We start from the raw sequence: 17,259 nt of genomic DNA, 5'->3' as shown, positions 1-17,259 counted from the left end.
TTAAAGAAAAATGCATATCCATATTTTCAAGTAGGTAGTTCATACTCACAGTAGAAAATTCAAAAGTTACTAAAGGACATACAGTAAAAGTGTAAATTTCTCTCCCACCCTTACACCCCAGTGGTACCAACTGTTAGGACTCATGTGCATGATTCCAGAGCTAGTGGATGCATTTATAAATATAGATGTCCTCCCCCACCCCCAAATGATAGCATAGTATAGCCTTTTTTTGCATCTTGCTCTTTTCCACTTAATACTTATTGGAGAGCTTGTCTTTAGCAGTGTATATAAAAATCTCATTATTTTTAAGGACTACATAATATTTCTTCATTTGGATATGCAAAAACTTATTTAACCAGACCCCTGTTTCTGGACATATACATTATGTTCAGATTTTTGCCATTACTGCAGATGTATTGCTTTGTATATGTACCATATATTTGTAGAATTCATATCTGAAAGTAAAATTGTTGGATCAAAGAAGTCTGTGCAAACATAGTTTTTTATTTTTCTGTTCATTGATTCATTCATACAGAATTTCATATAAAAATTAAGAGTGATGCTCAGAAATTTGTATGGTGGTTTGACAGGAATTTTATATCTGTTGAATCTAGTACTAAAAAATTGAGATTTGTATTTCTTCATTTTATTTTTCTAGTAATTAATTTTTATTGTATTTTATTTTTCAAAAGCATCTGCTCATATGGATTAGAACTTTTTAAAACCTGACCCTTCACTATAAATAATTTGAGAAGCACTGACGTAGACAGTTCCAGCTAGAAGGGAAAGTTACTCTGTCTGAAAGTAGAGTGAAAAGATGAATGTTAAATTCTCTCCTACTGTTTTCTAAGCCAGTGAAGTGTAATTGTGTCCATTTACCACGTCAGTATTTATTGGCTATCTCAGAATCTCCTTCTCCACCCTACAGATGACATTACCATGGTCATCTGCCCTGGAATTGCCAATCACAGCGAGAAGCAGTACATCCGCACCTTTGTCGACTATGCCCAGAAAAATGGCTATCGGTGCGCTGTGCTGAACCACCTGGGCGCCTTACCCAATATTGAACTGACCTCGCCACGCATGTTCACCTACGGTAAGCTGGGGCCACGGCCAAGCGGAGTCCCCCCCAACCTTTTTTTTTTTTTCTGTTCCCACTGCAAGTGTGCTGCTCCATCTGCGTCTGCCTTACCTTTCTGAGTTTAGAGTTTGTGCCCATGTGCAAGAGCTGGTGAGGCACACAATTGTAACAGCAGGGCATTTAAGAAGCTATGCCTCCCAACAGCAGCTTAGTGGGGTCCTGGAACCACCAGGTGCTGGATCCAACTTCTCTCATCCCATCTCAGGGGCAGGAGCTAAAACTCACAGGGGAAGATCTTGCACAGCGCCCCCTGCTGGTAAGTCAATGCCCTTCACTCATCCCTCCAGACTCCAGTGACTGGCGGGCAAGCATTGTGTTGAGGCTGGTGGATGCCGGTGGGAAGGGAATCTGGTACCTTAACAACCCAGTGGCTTTCAGGCTGCTTGAGGACAGGAATTAAATCTCATATTTAGACACATGCTTCTTGCCTTTAACTGAAGCCCTATGTTAGGTAAGGCTCTGTGTTCTGGACTGCTCATTCTTGAATCTTACTTAACTCTCCCTTCAGATTAACTGTGAACACTCATAAATAATAAACACTTAAAATATGTGTCTGTATATATGTACCATCCTATGGGATGTTCATAAGTAAATCAATTATAATGTGTTTTCATGGGAAACAAATGAAAATTATATCTATAATCTCACCATAACTAATTTTCTATTTCTTCATCCTCCCATTCTTCGATCTATGTGTAGTTTTTGAGTGCAGTCCTAGGGTGTATATCTATGGTGACTTAATTTAAATAATTTTATATTCACTAACATAAAGATGCATAGTCATTTAATCTTTTTAAAGAGCCATCTTGCTGTGATTACCCTGTTATAGTTTATTTAACCATTCCTCTTTGTAGTCATTTAGGTTGTTTAAAGTTTTTCAGCGTTTTAAATAACGAAGCTATGAATATTTTTACATAGAATCTTTTTCTTCTCTTTAATGACTTCTTGGGAGTAAATTTCCAGGAGTAGAATTTTGGAGTCAGCATTTCTTATGCATGTTTATACTTATTGTCAGATTGTCCTCCAGCAAGGTGGTTCCGGTTTATTCTGCCCTTGGTGGCATGTAAGGGCAGGTAGGGAAGCATGAGCAGGTTCGCCTGCTCTGTGCCTGGCTGGGGGCTCCCCATCCGCCCCTCCTCGGTATGCACTCCCACCTAAAGACACTCACTTTACAGACTCTCTTCTGTACAGCAGTTTGTTTAGTGGCTTGAAGATATAGGTGAAACCCCAGATTTACACATAAGACAGGAACATGGGACCCTGATGCTGGGAAAGATTGAGGGCAGGAGCAGAAGAGGGGGTGACAGAGGATGAGAGGGCTGCATCACGGACTCAAGGAATGTGAGCAAACTCCGGGAGATAGTGAAGGACAGGGAAGCCTGGTGTGCGGTAGTTCATGGGGTCACAGCTTTGGACACGACTTAGCAACTGAACAACAGGCACGTGGGCTATAGTGAGTAAGTGGGAGACAGGTTTGGGTCCAAAAGACAGAAACAGAATCTAACAAAAATGAAAACAGTGGGGGATGATGATAAGGTCTGGGACTTCCCTGGTGGTCCAGCGGTTAATACTTCACCTTCCAATGCAGGGGGTGCAGTTTCAGTCCCTGGTCACGGAGCCAAGATCCTACATGCCTTGCAGCCAAAAAGCCAAAACATTAAACAGAAACAATATTATAACAAATTCAATAAAAACTTTAAAACTGGACCACATAAAAAAAATCTTAAAAAAAAATAAGGTCCTGTACTTGGAATACAAATTCATCTTCACGAGTAGAGAATGGGGAGGTGTGGCTTGCCTGGCCACAGGATCTGGGATGGGAGCATGAAGTGCTAAAAGCATAAAGTGTCAAGAATTCAAGAAATACCAGCGAGAACACTGATCACGTGCCCGACACAGGGAAACATCCATTTCCCTTGGACAGAATCCCTCCCACCTCCGCAGCAGCCCTCGAGGCTGTTAGTAAAACTGATGGAAAGACTGAAGCACAGAGAGGCTAGGTAATTCAGGCAGAGAGATAGAGCCAGTAAGTAAAACAGGCAAGATGAGAGCCTGGATCTGGCCGCCCCAGCCTCCAGAATCCTCGGAAAAGAGCTAGGTGTGTGTGGTCTAGGCCCCTGCCCCACAGCATGCTGAGCCATAGGGACAGGAGATTAGATTAGGGGGCATTCACACCCATATCCGGAAGTCTAGTGGCTAAAGGAGAAGAGAAGAGTTGCTCAGTGTGGGATGTGGTCACAGAGCGGCCACCCTGGCCCTGCCACTGGCTGGCCGTGTGTCCTTGAGTTTGCTTAACCTCAATTCCAGGTTCTTCATTGGCAAAGTGAAGATTACAATTTTACAATTAAATATGGGTTACTAAGGACTTAGCCGGCAATCGAGTGCCTAACGTACAGTAACAGCTTATTAAATGTTCGACTTACTCAGATACTTGAAGATCCATTAATGCTAGTGAGAGATTAGCAGTGTTCTGTGTGGCCAAGATAAATAAGTTTTCCAGGGGCAGATGGGAGTATCAATAATAATTACAGTACAGTATGATGAGTGAACCAGTAGAGAGTTCTGGCGGGCACACCACCGCAGTATAGGGAAACCAGCCTCTTTCTCTGTAGTCAAGGAGTCATTTGTGGAAGGAAGTGTTCTCCCAGAAAAAGCATTTGAAGTGGCTTCTCAGGGTGAGGATGGGGGATTTCCTTGGTGGTCCACTGGTTCAGACTCCATGCTCCCAATGCAGGGGGCCCAGGTTCAATCCCTGGTCAGGGAACTGGATCCCATGTTTGGCAACTAAAGACTTGGCATAGCCAAATAAATAATTTTTTTTTTTTAATGGTGAGGATGGTTGGAGCTCATAAATAGAGGGAAGAGCTGTAGGGGAAACAGTAGTACAGCTGCTTTTACGAGCATTTCACACCTAGGCTGGCCATCAGAAAGGAAGAGCCTGGGATTAGATGAGTCCATGTAGGGCCAACTCAGCCCCCACATTTTTCATAGACATTTAACTGTTTCCTTCTTTGTTGTTGTCACCGTTTGCTTCATCAGAATTTTAGAAGTAAATTCCTATAGTGTATTATATTTTAGTAGTATTTCAGAAAGACAGGCGACCTAGAAGATGTGGATGATTTTTCTAGCTGTGCTATTTAGTTCTCTTGTTTATCAATACATCTTTGGCCTGTTCAGATGCATTGGTTTAACCATCAGTTAATAAGGTCAAACAAATGTGACCTTAGGTCAAAAATCCTGAACTCCAGTGCTTTGTTGAAATCCAAACAAAAACATCTCAGGTAGCCTTGAGAAGGTATTAGTGCTTCCATAAGCGCTGTTCATTCCAGGAGATGGTGGCGGACAGCAGGCCTGGCGTGCTACACTCCATGGGGTGGCAAAGTATCAGACACAACTTAGCGACTGAACGACAAAGTGCTATTGATATGACTTTAGCTTTTCTCTGGTGGCTCAGATGGTAAAGAATCTGCCTGCAGTGGAGGAGATCCAGCTTTGATCCCTAGGTCAGGAAGATCCCCTAGAGAGGGGAATGGCAAAACCCTTCTCCAGTATTCTTGCCTAGAGAATTCCATGAACAGAGCCTGGCGGACTACAGTCCATGCGGTCACATAGAGCTGGACACGAATAAGCAGGGAGTCTTGACCACTGGACCACCAGGAAAACCCCTCTACACCTAATATTATTCATTTTTAATTACTATTGTTCTGTGATATCACTTAATTTCTGACAAGGTTCACCCTGACTCATTACTTCTTCAGTGTGTACTTTAGACTTTCCTGCTTGTTTATTTTTTCCCATTGAACTTTAGAATTATTTTGTCAAGTTCTGTGTTGAATTTCTGTACCAGTCAAGATGAACTAGATTATGCTGTGGAAACAATCCCCAAATCTCAGTGGTTTAAAAACAAAGATTTATTTCTTCCTCAGACAACAAATCCATCCTGAGTTGGCTGAGGGGTTCTGTGTCCCATCCCCGTCCTCACTCAATGACCCAGGTTCACCAAGCAGCTTCCAGCTAGAGTGGTACCCATAGAAGTCACAACTGATTGGCCAAAGAACATCACATGGTCATGCCTAACTTCACTTGGGTTGGGGAGGTGCACTGCTCCCAGAGAGGGAAAGTAGATTTTGGTGAATTCTAGAAGGAAATGGCAACCCACTCCAGTGTTCTTGCCTGGAGAATCCCATGGATGGAGAAGCCTGGTGGGCTGCAGTCCATGGGGTCACACAGAGTTGGACGCAACTGAAGTGACTTAGCAGCAGCAGCGGCAGCACACTGTATTACAATTTTTTTTTAAAGGCTTTTTGATATGGACCACTTTTTTAAGTCTTTCTTGAATTTGTTACAATATCGCTTCTGTTTTCTGTTTTGTTTTTTTGGCCATGAGGCACGTGGGTTCCCAGCTCCCCGACCAGGGATCAAACCCACACCCCCTGCGCTGCAAGCGTGGAGTCTTAACCACTGGACCGCCAGGGAAGCCCCTGTATCACAGTTTTGGAATAGGAATTTTATTGTATAAATTAACTTGGAGAAGTTTGTTGTCATAGTACTTTCTCATCCAGGCATATGGGACTTCCCTTGAAGTCTTTCTTTATTTTTCCCATAAAGAACTTCTGGCTCTTAGTGTATGTAGGTCCATGGTTATCAAGATTAGAATTCCCCTGGGGACCTTCTAAAAGATACCAGCGCCAGGGGCCAGGCCCCAAGAATGCACGGCGCCCCCAGCATGGAGAGCCATAGACGTAGCTCTTTCATATTGTTTGTTTCCCCTTCAGCTTTTCCTTTCAACTTTTCATTATACAATTGTTCAAACTATAGAAAAACAGAGAGCATAGTAAAATGAACTCAGGATAAACCCATCACTTAATCTCAACTATTTCTTAGCTTGGGCCAATCTTATTCCATCTATAAACCACCCCTTCCTGTGTCCCCCTTCAAAGATTATTTTGGAGCAACTCCCAGGCAGCCTATCGTGTCATCTATGACTGTTTCAGGGTGTGATGCTAAGGTACACATACTCTTTGTTTTAGTCTGCTAGGGCTACCAAAACAAAATACCACAGTCTGGTGGCTTTAACCACAGAAATGTATTTTCTCGTAGTTCTGAAGGCTAGAAGTCCAAGTTCAGGATGTTGGCAGGTTTGCCAAGGCTTCTCTCCTTGGTTTAGAGATGGCTCTCTCTCTGTCCACATCTCTGTCTGTATCCTAATCTCTTCTTATCAGGATACCAGTCAGATTGAATTGGGCTTCCCAAGTGGTGCTAGGGGTAAAGAATCCACCTGCCAGTGCAGGAGATGCAAGAGACTCTGGTTTGATCCCTGCGTCAGGAAGATCCACTGGAGGAAGAAATAGCAACCCACCCCAGTATTCTTGCCTGGAAAATTCTATGGACAGAGGAGCCTGGCAGGCTACAGTCCATGGGGTCACAAAGAGCCGGACACGACTGAGCAGCTGAACCACTGCCACGACCGTGTTGGGTTGGGGCTCATCCAAAAGACCCCAGTTTTACTTGACTACCTCTCTCCAGAAGCTCTGTCTCCAAACAGAGACATTCTGAGGTCCTGGGGCCTAGGACTTCTATATAGGAATTTGAGGGGAATGCAACTCAGTCCCTACCATAAACATAAACCATCATCACACCTGAAACGTAGTCCTTCATAGCCGTTCAGTTTCCCCAGCTGACTTCTTTGTTTTTGTTTTTCCTTTTTAATTATAATTTGCTCAATTCAGGATCGGAATCGGGTCCCATATAGTGCAGCTGGCTGAAAGGTTCCTTAAACCTCTTTCAAATCTCCTTCCCTCCACTTGTATTTGGCTTCCACTCACGTCAGCCTCCTCCGTGTGGGGTGACTGGATGTGACGTGAAGGAGGCGCCTGATCTGAGACATGCCACAGCCCACCCAGAACATACGCGGGCACCGGGCACTGGCCCGAGGGCCCGCTGACCTCAGGCTGCCCACGTCCTGTGCGGAAGGCCCTTCCCTAGCCCTCACCAGGTTGCTCCTTGTCATTCAGGCCTCCACCAAGATGGCACCTTCCTGGAGAGCCCTTCCGAGACTGCCCTCGACCCACCATTCTCATCTAATCCCCCTCTTTACGTCCGCCAAGGCACTTATGATTTGGTGAGACCGTGTACTTGTCTACCTGTTTGTTTCCTGTCTCTCCGTCCCCAGTGCCCCTCCACAAGCACCAGAGGTCTTTGTTCTCCTGCTGTGGCTCTCCGGTGTCTCTGCTTGGCCCCTAGAAAGTGCTCACTAGGTCCGTATTGCCTGAGTGAGGGCTGAGGGGAGGAATGTGAAATGACGGTTTTTCTGGATGGAAGGTGACGTGCAGACGGGCACGTCTCAAACAGGTGTGTCTTGTGGTTGTGTGACCTGCCCTTGTGCAAACTGTGTCATTCTGGAACAGATAGCAGGCCTTCCTGTCACGGAGATCCCCTTCTGGCCTTTCGAAATTGTGAGTTCAACCAGAGGCAAACTAAAGAGGGCATTAACAAGAAACCCTTCTTCTTTGTTTCCTGTGTCCCACCCACTTCAGATCTCTCTGAGAAAACTGCAAAAAGCCTTTTCCTGCTTACCTACCAACTTTGTTCTAAACCACATAAGCACTAGTTCCTTGTTATTGGGCATCCTTGCTGATGTGATTAGAAATTTTTGGCCCTAGATCTCTCTTGAACAGAATTTCCTAAATGGATAACCGTATGTTCTTGTGACTTAGAATCACAGGAATCCTTCCTGCTGCCTTTGAAACATAAATTCATTAAAGGAAAATCCCACATGAAGCAGTTACCATTTATCTCGCATTGACAGTGCCAGGCACGCGCTGAGCATCCACGGGTGTTACTTCCCTTCATCCTCCTGATGCCTCGGAGGTTGGCATTAGTTTCCCCACTTGCCAGGCTAAAGGAGGGTAAGTACCTTGCCTGGGGTCACACAAGCAGAACGTGGCAGGACCCGCCTTCAAACTGTGTGGTTCTTAACCCCAGCTCAGTGCCACCTCTGGCATAGTGTTCATTTCCTATTTGAGATACTGCTTATTAGATAGAGTAAGGGGCTTCCCAGGTGGCTCAGACGGTAAAGAATCTGCCTGCAATTCAGGAGACAGGGAACTCTACTCAGTACTCTGTAATGACCTATATGGGAACAGAATCTAAAAAGGAGTGGGTATATGTGTATATGTATAACTCATTCACCTTGCTGTATAGCAGAAACTAACACAACATAGTAAATCAATAATACCCCAATAAAAATTTAAAAAACAAAGTTGAATAACTTGCTCCAGATCACAAAACTGATGAATGGGTGACCCAAGTTTCCCACTCAAGCAGTCTAGTCCTGGAGTCCATACCTTTTTTTTTTAAGCTTTATGCTACATTATGTATTTGGGGTTTTTTTTTTTTTAATATTTTTTGTTTGTTTGTTACAACATTGCTTCTGTTTTATGTTTTGATTTTTTGGCCACAAGGCACGTGGGATCTTAGCTCCTCAACCAGGAAACCTGCATCCCCTGCACTGAGCATTGAAAGGCAAAGTCTTAACTACAGGATGGCTAGGGAAGTCTCTTGGAGTTCATGCTTTTGAACAACAAGCTAAACAGCCTTTTTAAAAAAAAATTTTTTGTTGTTCATTTATTTCATTTTTGGCTGCATCAGGTCTTAGTTGTGGCACATGGGCTCTTCCTTGCAGCCTACGGGCTTCTCTCTAGTTGTGGCCCTCAGATTCCTGAGCGAGAGGGCTCAGCAGCTCCATGGCATGTGGGATCTAAGTTCCCTGACCAGGGATCAAACCTGCGTTCCTTGCATTGGAAGGCGGATTCTTAACCACTGGACCACCAGGGAAGTCCCCACACAGCCTTTCTGTGTAAGGAACTACATCCTGCCGATACTTCTAAGGAGTAAGGAAATAGTTCCCAGTCAGATATATTTTAGATTTAAAGCAAAAGAAGAGCGAGAGCTTCTCAGAGTCACAGAAATAGGCCTGGTGGGTTTGGGCTCCATTTTTTTTTTTTAATCTCACATCCTACAGACATTCATGAGGCCAGACCCCGAGATGAGAATACAGGTGGTAGTCTAAGCCCCTTGCTTTCCTCAAGCGCCCTGTCTAGTGAGGAACAGCTCAGCATCGAGGGAAGAGGTTGGGAGACAGTCCCAGTCAGGCTGCACTTGCTGGCTGGGCTTTTCCAAAAAGAACATTTACCAAACCGCATCTTTTTTCAGGACAGGAGCCAGATTTCCGTGTTTAATTTTCATAGTATGTTAATCTCCTGCACCTAGTGGATCACTCGGAGAGAGATGCTCAGGAGAGGCCTGCGGAAGAAGGCAGGGTTTCAGAGTCCAGCAGATGGGAGTCTGCATTCCCCAGCTGGGGAGGTCAGCAGTAATGTGAAGGCACACAGCGTGGGGTCCAGCAAATACCGCTGCATGGCCATGTTACTGCCTTTTTCCGTCTTCATTCTAAGTCTGTGTGTTCTGTGAGCCCACGTAGACAAGAAAAGGTGGAAGTTCACTGGAACCGTTAAAAGGCCTCGCCTCTAGGTCAGTCGACTGCCTGTGAACACTCACAAGGGTGAGACGCTGTGCTTACAAGAGCATAAATTGCTGTTTTGAATTTGGTCTGAATTCTGACTCTTTACATGCGGGGATGGCAAGGCCCCGGTGGTTATTTTGAAGGATGCAGTGCTTGCTCTCCAGAGGTGTAAACTTCAGAATTGGCTCCTTGCCAGATCTTGTGGGCCAGGGCTGAGGATGGGGCGGAGGCGGAGTGGTGGTGCATGTGGGGGTCACACACCTCCATGTTACTGGCTTGTTTTGTAGTACATGCAGTGCGCGCTTGCTAAGTCGCTTCAGTCATTTCCAACTCTTTGTGACCCTATGGACTATAGCCTGCCAGGCTCCTCTGTCCATGGGATTCTCAGGCAAGAATACTGGAGTGGGTTGCCATTTCCTTTCCCAGGGGATCTTCCCACCTCAGGGATTGAACCCGAGTCTCCTGTGTCTCCTGCATTGGCAGGTGGGTTCTTTATCGATAACTCCACCTGGGAAGCCCCAATTGTAGTATATGTTTATTTAGCTATATTTTAACTTTCTAAAATTTATTTTCATTCTTTAAAAATAATTCATCATCCCTTGCCTCAGAATAGTTCATAGATTTTTTTTTTTAACCAGCAGAATTTCCCTTTTGAAGAATTAAATTCAATGACATTATCTGATCTGACCAAAGACAAAATGTGAGGCCATTAGGATGAGTAGTAGAATCCACAGGGGTAAAATTTATTGATCTTTTTAATTTCTTATTTAAATAGGATTCTTTCCTGGATCAGACTGGGTCCATAACCCTGTCATCTGAATGAGATCAATGAATAACACTTGAAAATCAAGGAACACCTAGAAGTTGTGAATATTTTTTGAAGTGTATTTATCATACAGAGCCTAGTCTTTAATTGGAACACAGCAGTCGTGGACATGTGGGCTTGCTCTTTATTGACTCAACTAATTTTCTAACCTGGACAGTGTTTGGAATATAAGTAATTTTGTCAGCGACACTGCAAGGGACCAGTAAATTCAGAAAGTATTCTGCTCCATCTTTCTGTCTTGGGCAGAAGGCCGTATCCCAACAGTCCAGTGTTCATATTCAGAGCAGAGTACAGCTGGGTCAAGTCCACCAGCCAAGGAAACAAACTGAAAACCAAAATGATCCAGTTGTGGTTATTCTGACCTCCATTTCTAAGACTGACCCTGGAAATGTTATGACCAGAAAGAGCCAAGCAACAAAGGATCCATGAGTTTGATCTTGATTAGAGAAAAAAAAAATGGGATTTTTTTTTTAAACAGCCTTTTCTATATCGTATGAGAAGAATCAAAATAATAACCTGACATTAGCCCCTATAAGGTGACCAAGTCTCTTAGAATCATGAACCTCCTAAGAACTTATGACCGAACACCAACCTAGGACATTTTGGCGTTGAAAATGGTCTCAAACTATTTACATTGCCTTTTCCTGTGAGTTTTAACAGTGAAGTGGGCTCTTCCCTTATTTCTAAACACTTGGCTTTCTTGCATTAGCATCAAGGTGAGCAGATGTGCCTAAAATCACAGCATTGTTTTTTATTGCTCAAAGGGGGAGCTCATTAATGTCCATTTGGGTTTAATACTGGAATTGTTTTTGTATTTAAAACTATCTTTTGTAATCTCAATGTAAGATCAGAAAGCTGTGCCTTACTTAGAGTACAATATTTCCATTTTAGAAGGGAGGGAGGCCCTGTACCTAGGGCGACCATATAATTTAGCATCCCAACCAGGTCACTTTTGAGAGTGAAAGAGAACTTTCCTCATAACTGCATCAGAATAACAGACAAACTCTGAGGTCTCTCTCAGGCAAACCCTGCTATACAGCAAGCTGTAGAGATCACCCATGATCCAGTACATCTTGCTACAAAGACTTGCAGATCAGTGATTTCCTGTTTTATTTTTAAATTTTTATTGATTTGTCTATTCATTTCTGACTGTGCTAGGTCTTTGTTACTGCACTCGGGCTTTCTCTAGTTGCAGTGAGCAGGGGCTACTCTTCACTGTGGTACAGGGGCTTAGTTGTCCTGGGGCATGTGGGATTTTCCAGAAGCAGGGATTGAACCCATGTTCCCTGCATTGGCAGGCGAACTCTTAACCACTGGACCACCAGAGAAGCCTGCAGATAGTGATTTTTAAAAAACTTCTACTTTTCCATAAGTTTCTCCTACCTACCATTTTAATTGCTGCAGACTGTTCTCAATCATATTCATGATTCCAGATGATAACCAGAGCTGGTTTGCAATTGGTTATACAATTGTGTATAATAATTGCAAGAGGATGCCATGGGGTTGGGGGGTGAAGAGAGAGAGGATGAGGAAGTGAAGGCAGTGAATTTGCAGAAAGTCAAGCATCTCAGTAAAACATCTGACAAGACCACCTGCTGAGAGGACTCGAGCATCGAGAGAGTTCCCAGGGAGGGGCCAGAGTTTGGGATGTGTTCGGGGGCATCCCATTTGCACTTTCAGGATGAGATTTAAATATTTAACATTCAGCTGGAAGAGGGCCGTATTCAGCACCCTGCACCCAAGGAAACAACGCCAAGAGCACTCACGCGCGAAAATCTTTGTTTCAGAGATAAAGACAAGGCCAATTAACATGGTGGGCCAAAAGGGCTCTCCCTTTATTTCTACAGCTGTTCTCTTCCCTGGGTGACTCAGCTTGGCAGTAGCTTGCCCACAGCTCGAAGAAATGACTCACACACCTTCACTAGGAAAATGCTAGGGACTGCGAGGCTCCTAGCTGCCTGCCAGCGGAACCATGTTGTTGGCTAACCAGATCATACTCGGGGGTTAAATTTAGGGGGAAGGCTATTTAGGTTCTTTTCCCCCGATCCCCTGTGCAGTCACACTGGGTGTTACTGTGTGGTCTCATTCCAAATGATTCAGACTTCCTCCTTGCCCAGTTCATTGTGGCACACCCACTATGTGCCTAGCATGGAGCTCACAGATGACTCAGCGTCTCCATCCACAAAGAACACCAAGTCTCTGGTTCTTGTATTCCAGCCCACTGAGTCATGTCGGTGCCATTTTGGGGGAATGTGGATTTGAAACAGTAGCATTCAGACTGTCTTAGCCTTGTCTCTGTTTAGGGGTGGGAGGTATAAGAAAAGGGTCTCTCCTGTCCTCCACAGTTGGCCTTTCAAAGATGGGCCTGTGGTACTCATCTCTCTAAGGCCAGTGGTTGTGGTGGTGGTAGTCGCTCAGTTCTGTCTGACTCTGTGACCCCACAGTCTGTAGCCTGCCAGGCTCCTCTGTCCATGGGATTCTCCAGGCAAGAATTCTGAAGTGGGTGGCCATGCCCTCCTCCAGGGGATCTTCCTAACCCAGAGATCAAACCCGGGTTTCCTGCATTGCAGGCAGATTCTTTACAATTGAGCTACAGGGAAGTCCTAAGGCCAGAGTAGTGTCTCATATTTCATTGTGTCTTAAAATTGCAGCAAGATTAGAGACCTCAATCTTGTTACTGGTGCTAATCCCTTAAGGATTAAATATGTAGAACCGAATTAAAATCTTCCTAGTATTAAAAAACAGATTGCTGTAGCTCTTAATATCAGGTTAGCCGAAAAGTTTGATCAAGTTTTTCCATAAGCTGTTACGGAAAAACCCAAACGAACTTTCCGGCCGGCCCAGTAAACACACCCAGGAAGGGGTTCCCAGACACTGAGGAACTGAGGGTGTTTGGTAACTGACATCGGGTGGAGATTTTGGGAGGACCCAGCGTCTACCCAAACGCTGATCCTGGAGGTAAGCAGACACCATGGCTTCGCCTTTCCCTTGCCTGGGAGAGACAGCAGCCCTGCACAAACACCCAGCAGCTTGTCCAGGATTACGCGGGCCTGGCCTTTTATCCACATCAGAAGTGCTTGGATTGAATTAACTTGCAGCCCCTAAAGCACCTACACAGTTAGCTGTAACTGCTCCTCAGAATCCGCCTGCTGATGCAGGAGACTTAGGTTTGATCCCTGGGCCAGGAAGATCCCCTGGAGAAGGAAATGGCAACCCACTCCAGTATTCTTGCCTGGTAAATGCCATGGACAAAGAAGCCTGGCAGGCTACAATCTATGGGGTCATAAAACAGTCGGACACAACTGAGCGACTAAACAACAGTATTTCACTTAGCGTAATGTCCTCAAGGTTTGTCTTTGTCACAACATGTGTCATGATTTCCTTACTTTTTAAGACTGAATAATATTCCACCAAATACATGTCAATATCTGGTTTATTCATTCATCTGTTGATGGACACTTTTGTTGCTTCCACCTTTTGGCTGTTGTGAATAAAGCTGTCATGAACATGGGTGTCCTTAAATGATATTTTAAAAAGAAAAAAGAATTAACGCTATACCCTGTCTAGCCCTTTACCTATAACATCTTACTTAGTCCTGACTTCACCAGCTTCTCAAGGGGCCACTAGCTGGTATCATCCCTCCTGAGCACACTGGGCCCAAGTGCCCTCTCCATTCAGAAGTCTCCTCTGTGTTTCTGAATGGGTCTGCCTCCCTTGACACCTGTCTCTACGTCACCAAGAACATTTTACCCTAATCCCACAGAACATGTTGGCCATCCCTCTGGACTGAAGTTTGTCTTTCCTTCTCCCCGCTGGCAAGGCGATCCTGTAAATAACATCCACTTGGTACTTTTCTTAACACCATGAATCACTGTACATGTGGGCATAGCATCTTGTTTTGTAGCCTAAGATGCTGATCCCTAAGAGTATTGCTCTTGCTTTTGTTTTCCTCTGTGTGTGAACCGAGGTGCTCATGCACACCTTGAATATATGTTTTGATTTCAGTGAGTATGGGAGGGGCTTCTCAGCTCCCGCCTCTGAAGGAGCATGGCACATGCGTTTGGTAAATGGCCCCTTCCCTCATGGGCGCTACTTATGCTGTGTTTCTTCACACTGAGGGGCTTCTTGGAGCTTCTCCTGTTGGTCAGTTGCTAGGTCATGTTCGACTCTTTGCGGCCCCATGAACTGCAGCACACCAGGCTTCCCTGTCCTTTACTATCTTCCTGGAGCTTGCTCAAACTTGTGTCCATTGAGTCTATGATGCCATCCAACCATCTCATCCTCTGTCGCCCCCTTCTCCTCTTGCTCTCCATCTTTCCCAGCATCAGGGTCTTTTCTAATGAGTCAGCTCTGCATCAGGTATGCAAAGTATTAGAGCTTCAGCTTCAGCATCAGTCCTTCCAATGAATATTCAGGGCTGATTTCCTCTAGGATTGACTGGTTTGATCTCCTTGTTGTCCAAGGGACTCTCAAGAGTCTCCTCCAGCACCACAGTTCAGAAACATCAATTCTTTGGCACTCAGCCTTCTCTCCAGGTAGCCAAAGAGAAGTCTGGTTTCTCTCTCTACACACACACCCGAAATACCTGCCGTCCCTCAGCATCCTCAGGGAACTGGTTCCGGGACCCTCTTGGACACCAAAATCCATGGATGCTCAAGCTCCTTATATAAAATGGCATAGTATTTCCATAAAACCTAGGCACATCCTCCTGTGTACTTTAAAATAGTGGTTCCCAACCTTTTTGTCACCAGGGACCGGTTTTGTGGAAGACAGTTTTTCCATGGACCAAGGTGGGGGGTGGTTTGGGGATGATTCAAGCGCTTTACATTTATTGTGCACTTTATTTCTGTTATTATTACATCAGCTCCACCTCAGATCATCAGGCATTCGGTCCCAGAGATTGGGGACCCCTGCTTTAAAACATCTCTAGGCTACTTATAATACCTGATAATACCATGTAAGTGCTATGTAAATAGTTGCTTATGTACGGCCAATTTAAGTTTTGCTTTTTAGAACTCTGGGATTTTTTTCCCAAATATTTTCAGTCTGTGTTTGGTTGAATCTGCAGGTGTAGAACCCACAAATACAGAGGATGGTCTGTATACTTACATTTCTGTCTCTCTCTCTTAATGCCTTGGCACCCACTTAAGTAACCCTCCCAGCTCACATTTTCTCCAAACTTTGTTGCATCTGAAATGACCAAGTTCTCTTACCTCTCTGTCCACAGGCTGCACCTGGGAATTTGGAGCCATGGTAAACTACATCAAAAAGACATATCCCCTGACCCAGCTGGTGGTCGTGGGCTTCAGCTTGGGCGGTAACATTGTGTGTAAATACTTGGGGGAGACCCAGGCCAACCAAGAAAAGGTTCTGTGCTGCGTCAGCGTGTGCCAGGGCTACAGTGCACTGAGGTGAGTGATCCTGGCCACATGCTCCCACTTCCTCCTGCCACTGGTCCTCCAGTTAGCTTTCATTTATTGAGATGTCCCCAGCACACCAGACGCTGGCCCGTGAAGACCTGGGGAAATGCTAGGGCAGACTAAGCAGAAGTGTCTGGGTCTTGGTTTCACCTTGCTTTGCTTCCACATCGTATACTGAAGTGGTCCTCTCAGACCCTTTCAACCTGGGATATGCAGCTGTATTTTGGGGTCAGATCTGTAACGGAGTAAGCCAAAGCCCCCCCCCCCCCCCTCCCTTTAATAGCTGCTGTTTCCCTTTGGAGTCTCTGAGATGACTTATGTTGTTCATGCTCCAGGAGTTTTGTAGAACTGTGGGTTTATGAAAACACAGGAGACTTGGCAAACCAGGGTCTGAGAGCTGGACCACCTTATGACCCCAACCCCTCCTACCTGCCGAAGAGTTGAGTCTCGGATGGCATCTGAAGGGATCTGTAGAAACTGTTTAATCCGTGCCCTCACTGTCAAATAGTCATCTCTCTCAGCATCCCAGGATCACACATAAGAGACGACCTGCTGGGTAGAGGTTTACTTCCCCGCTTAGTCCCAACAACAGAAACCCGCAGGATGAGTCCTAGGGGGACACGTGTCTGCTCTGACCTCCCCGCCCAGATCAGTGTTGTCCTCGACCACTCCAGAGTCACCACGCACACACATTCACACACATACACATGCACCCATACACATACACACATACACGTTCATGTACACACACCCATACACATACACACTCACAAACATGCACGTTCATATATATACACCTATACATGTACACACACACACACACACATATACACCCATACACATACACACTCATACACACACACACACACCCATACACATACACACATACACATTCATGTACACACACCCATACACACACACAAACATGCACATTCATATATACATACCCATACACGTACACACATACACACTCATACACACTCACACACAAACGTACTCATATACACACACATCTCTCCAGATTCTTTAAATGCATTCATATTTTTCCTGTACTCACTCCTCATGATAATGTCTTTTGTGTTATAAATGGTTAATGAAGAAATCTAAAATCACACACACAAAAAATAAAAAACAAACTCCCTGCCCTGATTGATCCAGTTTAATACCACAGTCCTTGTAGACAATCCTTACTTTTTGCCTCACCTGTATCTCTCGGTGTCGTTTAAACCTATTTTGTCATTTCTAATGGATAAGGGGCTATGTTATTTCTAAAAATATCTATTACTGGAATTTGAAATCAACAAATCCAAAGGGCAAATGCAGGCTCAGAATTCAGCCTCTGCCCATG

At 44.8% G+C, this 17,259-nt stretch overlaps 1 protein-coding gene across 1 annotated transcript in view; it reads left to right on the top strand.

Moving 5' to 3' along the window:
* ABHD2 (abhydrolase domain containing 2, acylglycerol lipase) overlaps positions 1–17,259 on the top strand; it is a 112,027-nt gene that overhangs the window by 71,228 nt on the left and 23,540 nt on the right. Inside the window, exons 5-6 of the mRNA XM_045163820.1 lie at positions 929–1,096; positions 15,719–15,902. Coding sequence (XP_045019755.1) covers positions 929–1,096; positions 15,719–15,902 — 352 coding nt within the window. The remainder of the gene's footprint in view (positions 1–928; positions 1,097–15,718; positions 15,903–17,259) is intronic.

This window comes from Bubalus bubalis, chromosome 20 (genome assembly GCF_019923935.1).
Source record: "Bubalus bubalis isolate 160015118507 breed Murrah chromosome 20, NDDB_SH_1, whole genome shotgun sequence".
NCBI lineage: Eukaryota > Metazoa > Chordata > Mammalia > Artiodactyla > Bovidae > Bubalus > Bubalus bubalis.
This window is presented reverse-complemented; position numbering and strand designations above follow the sequence as displayed.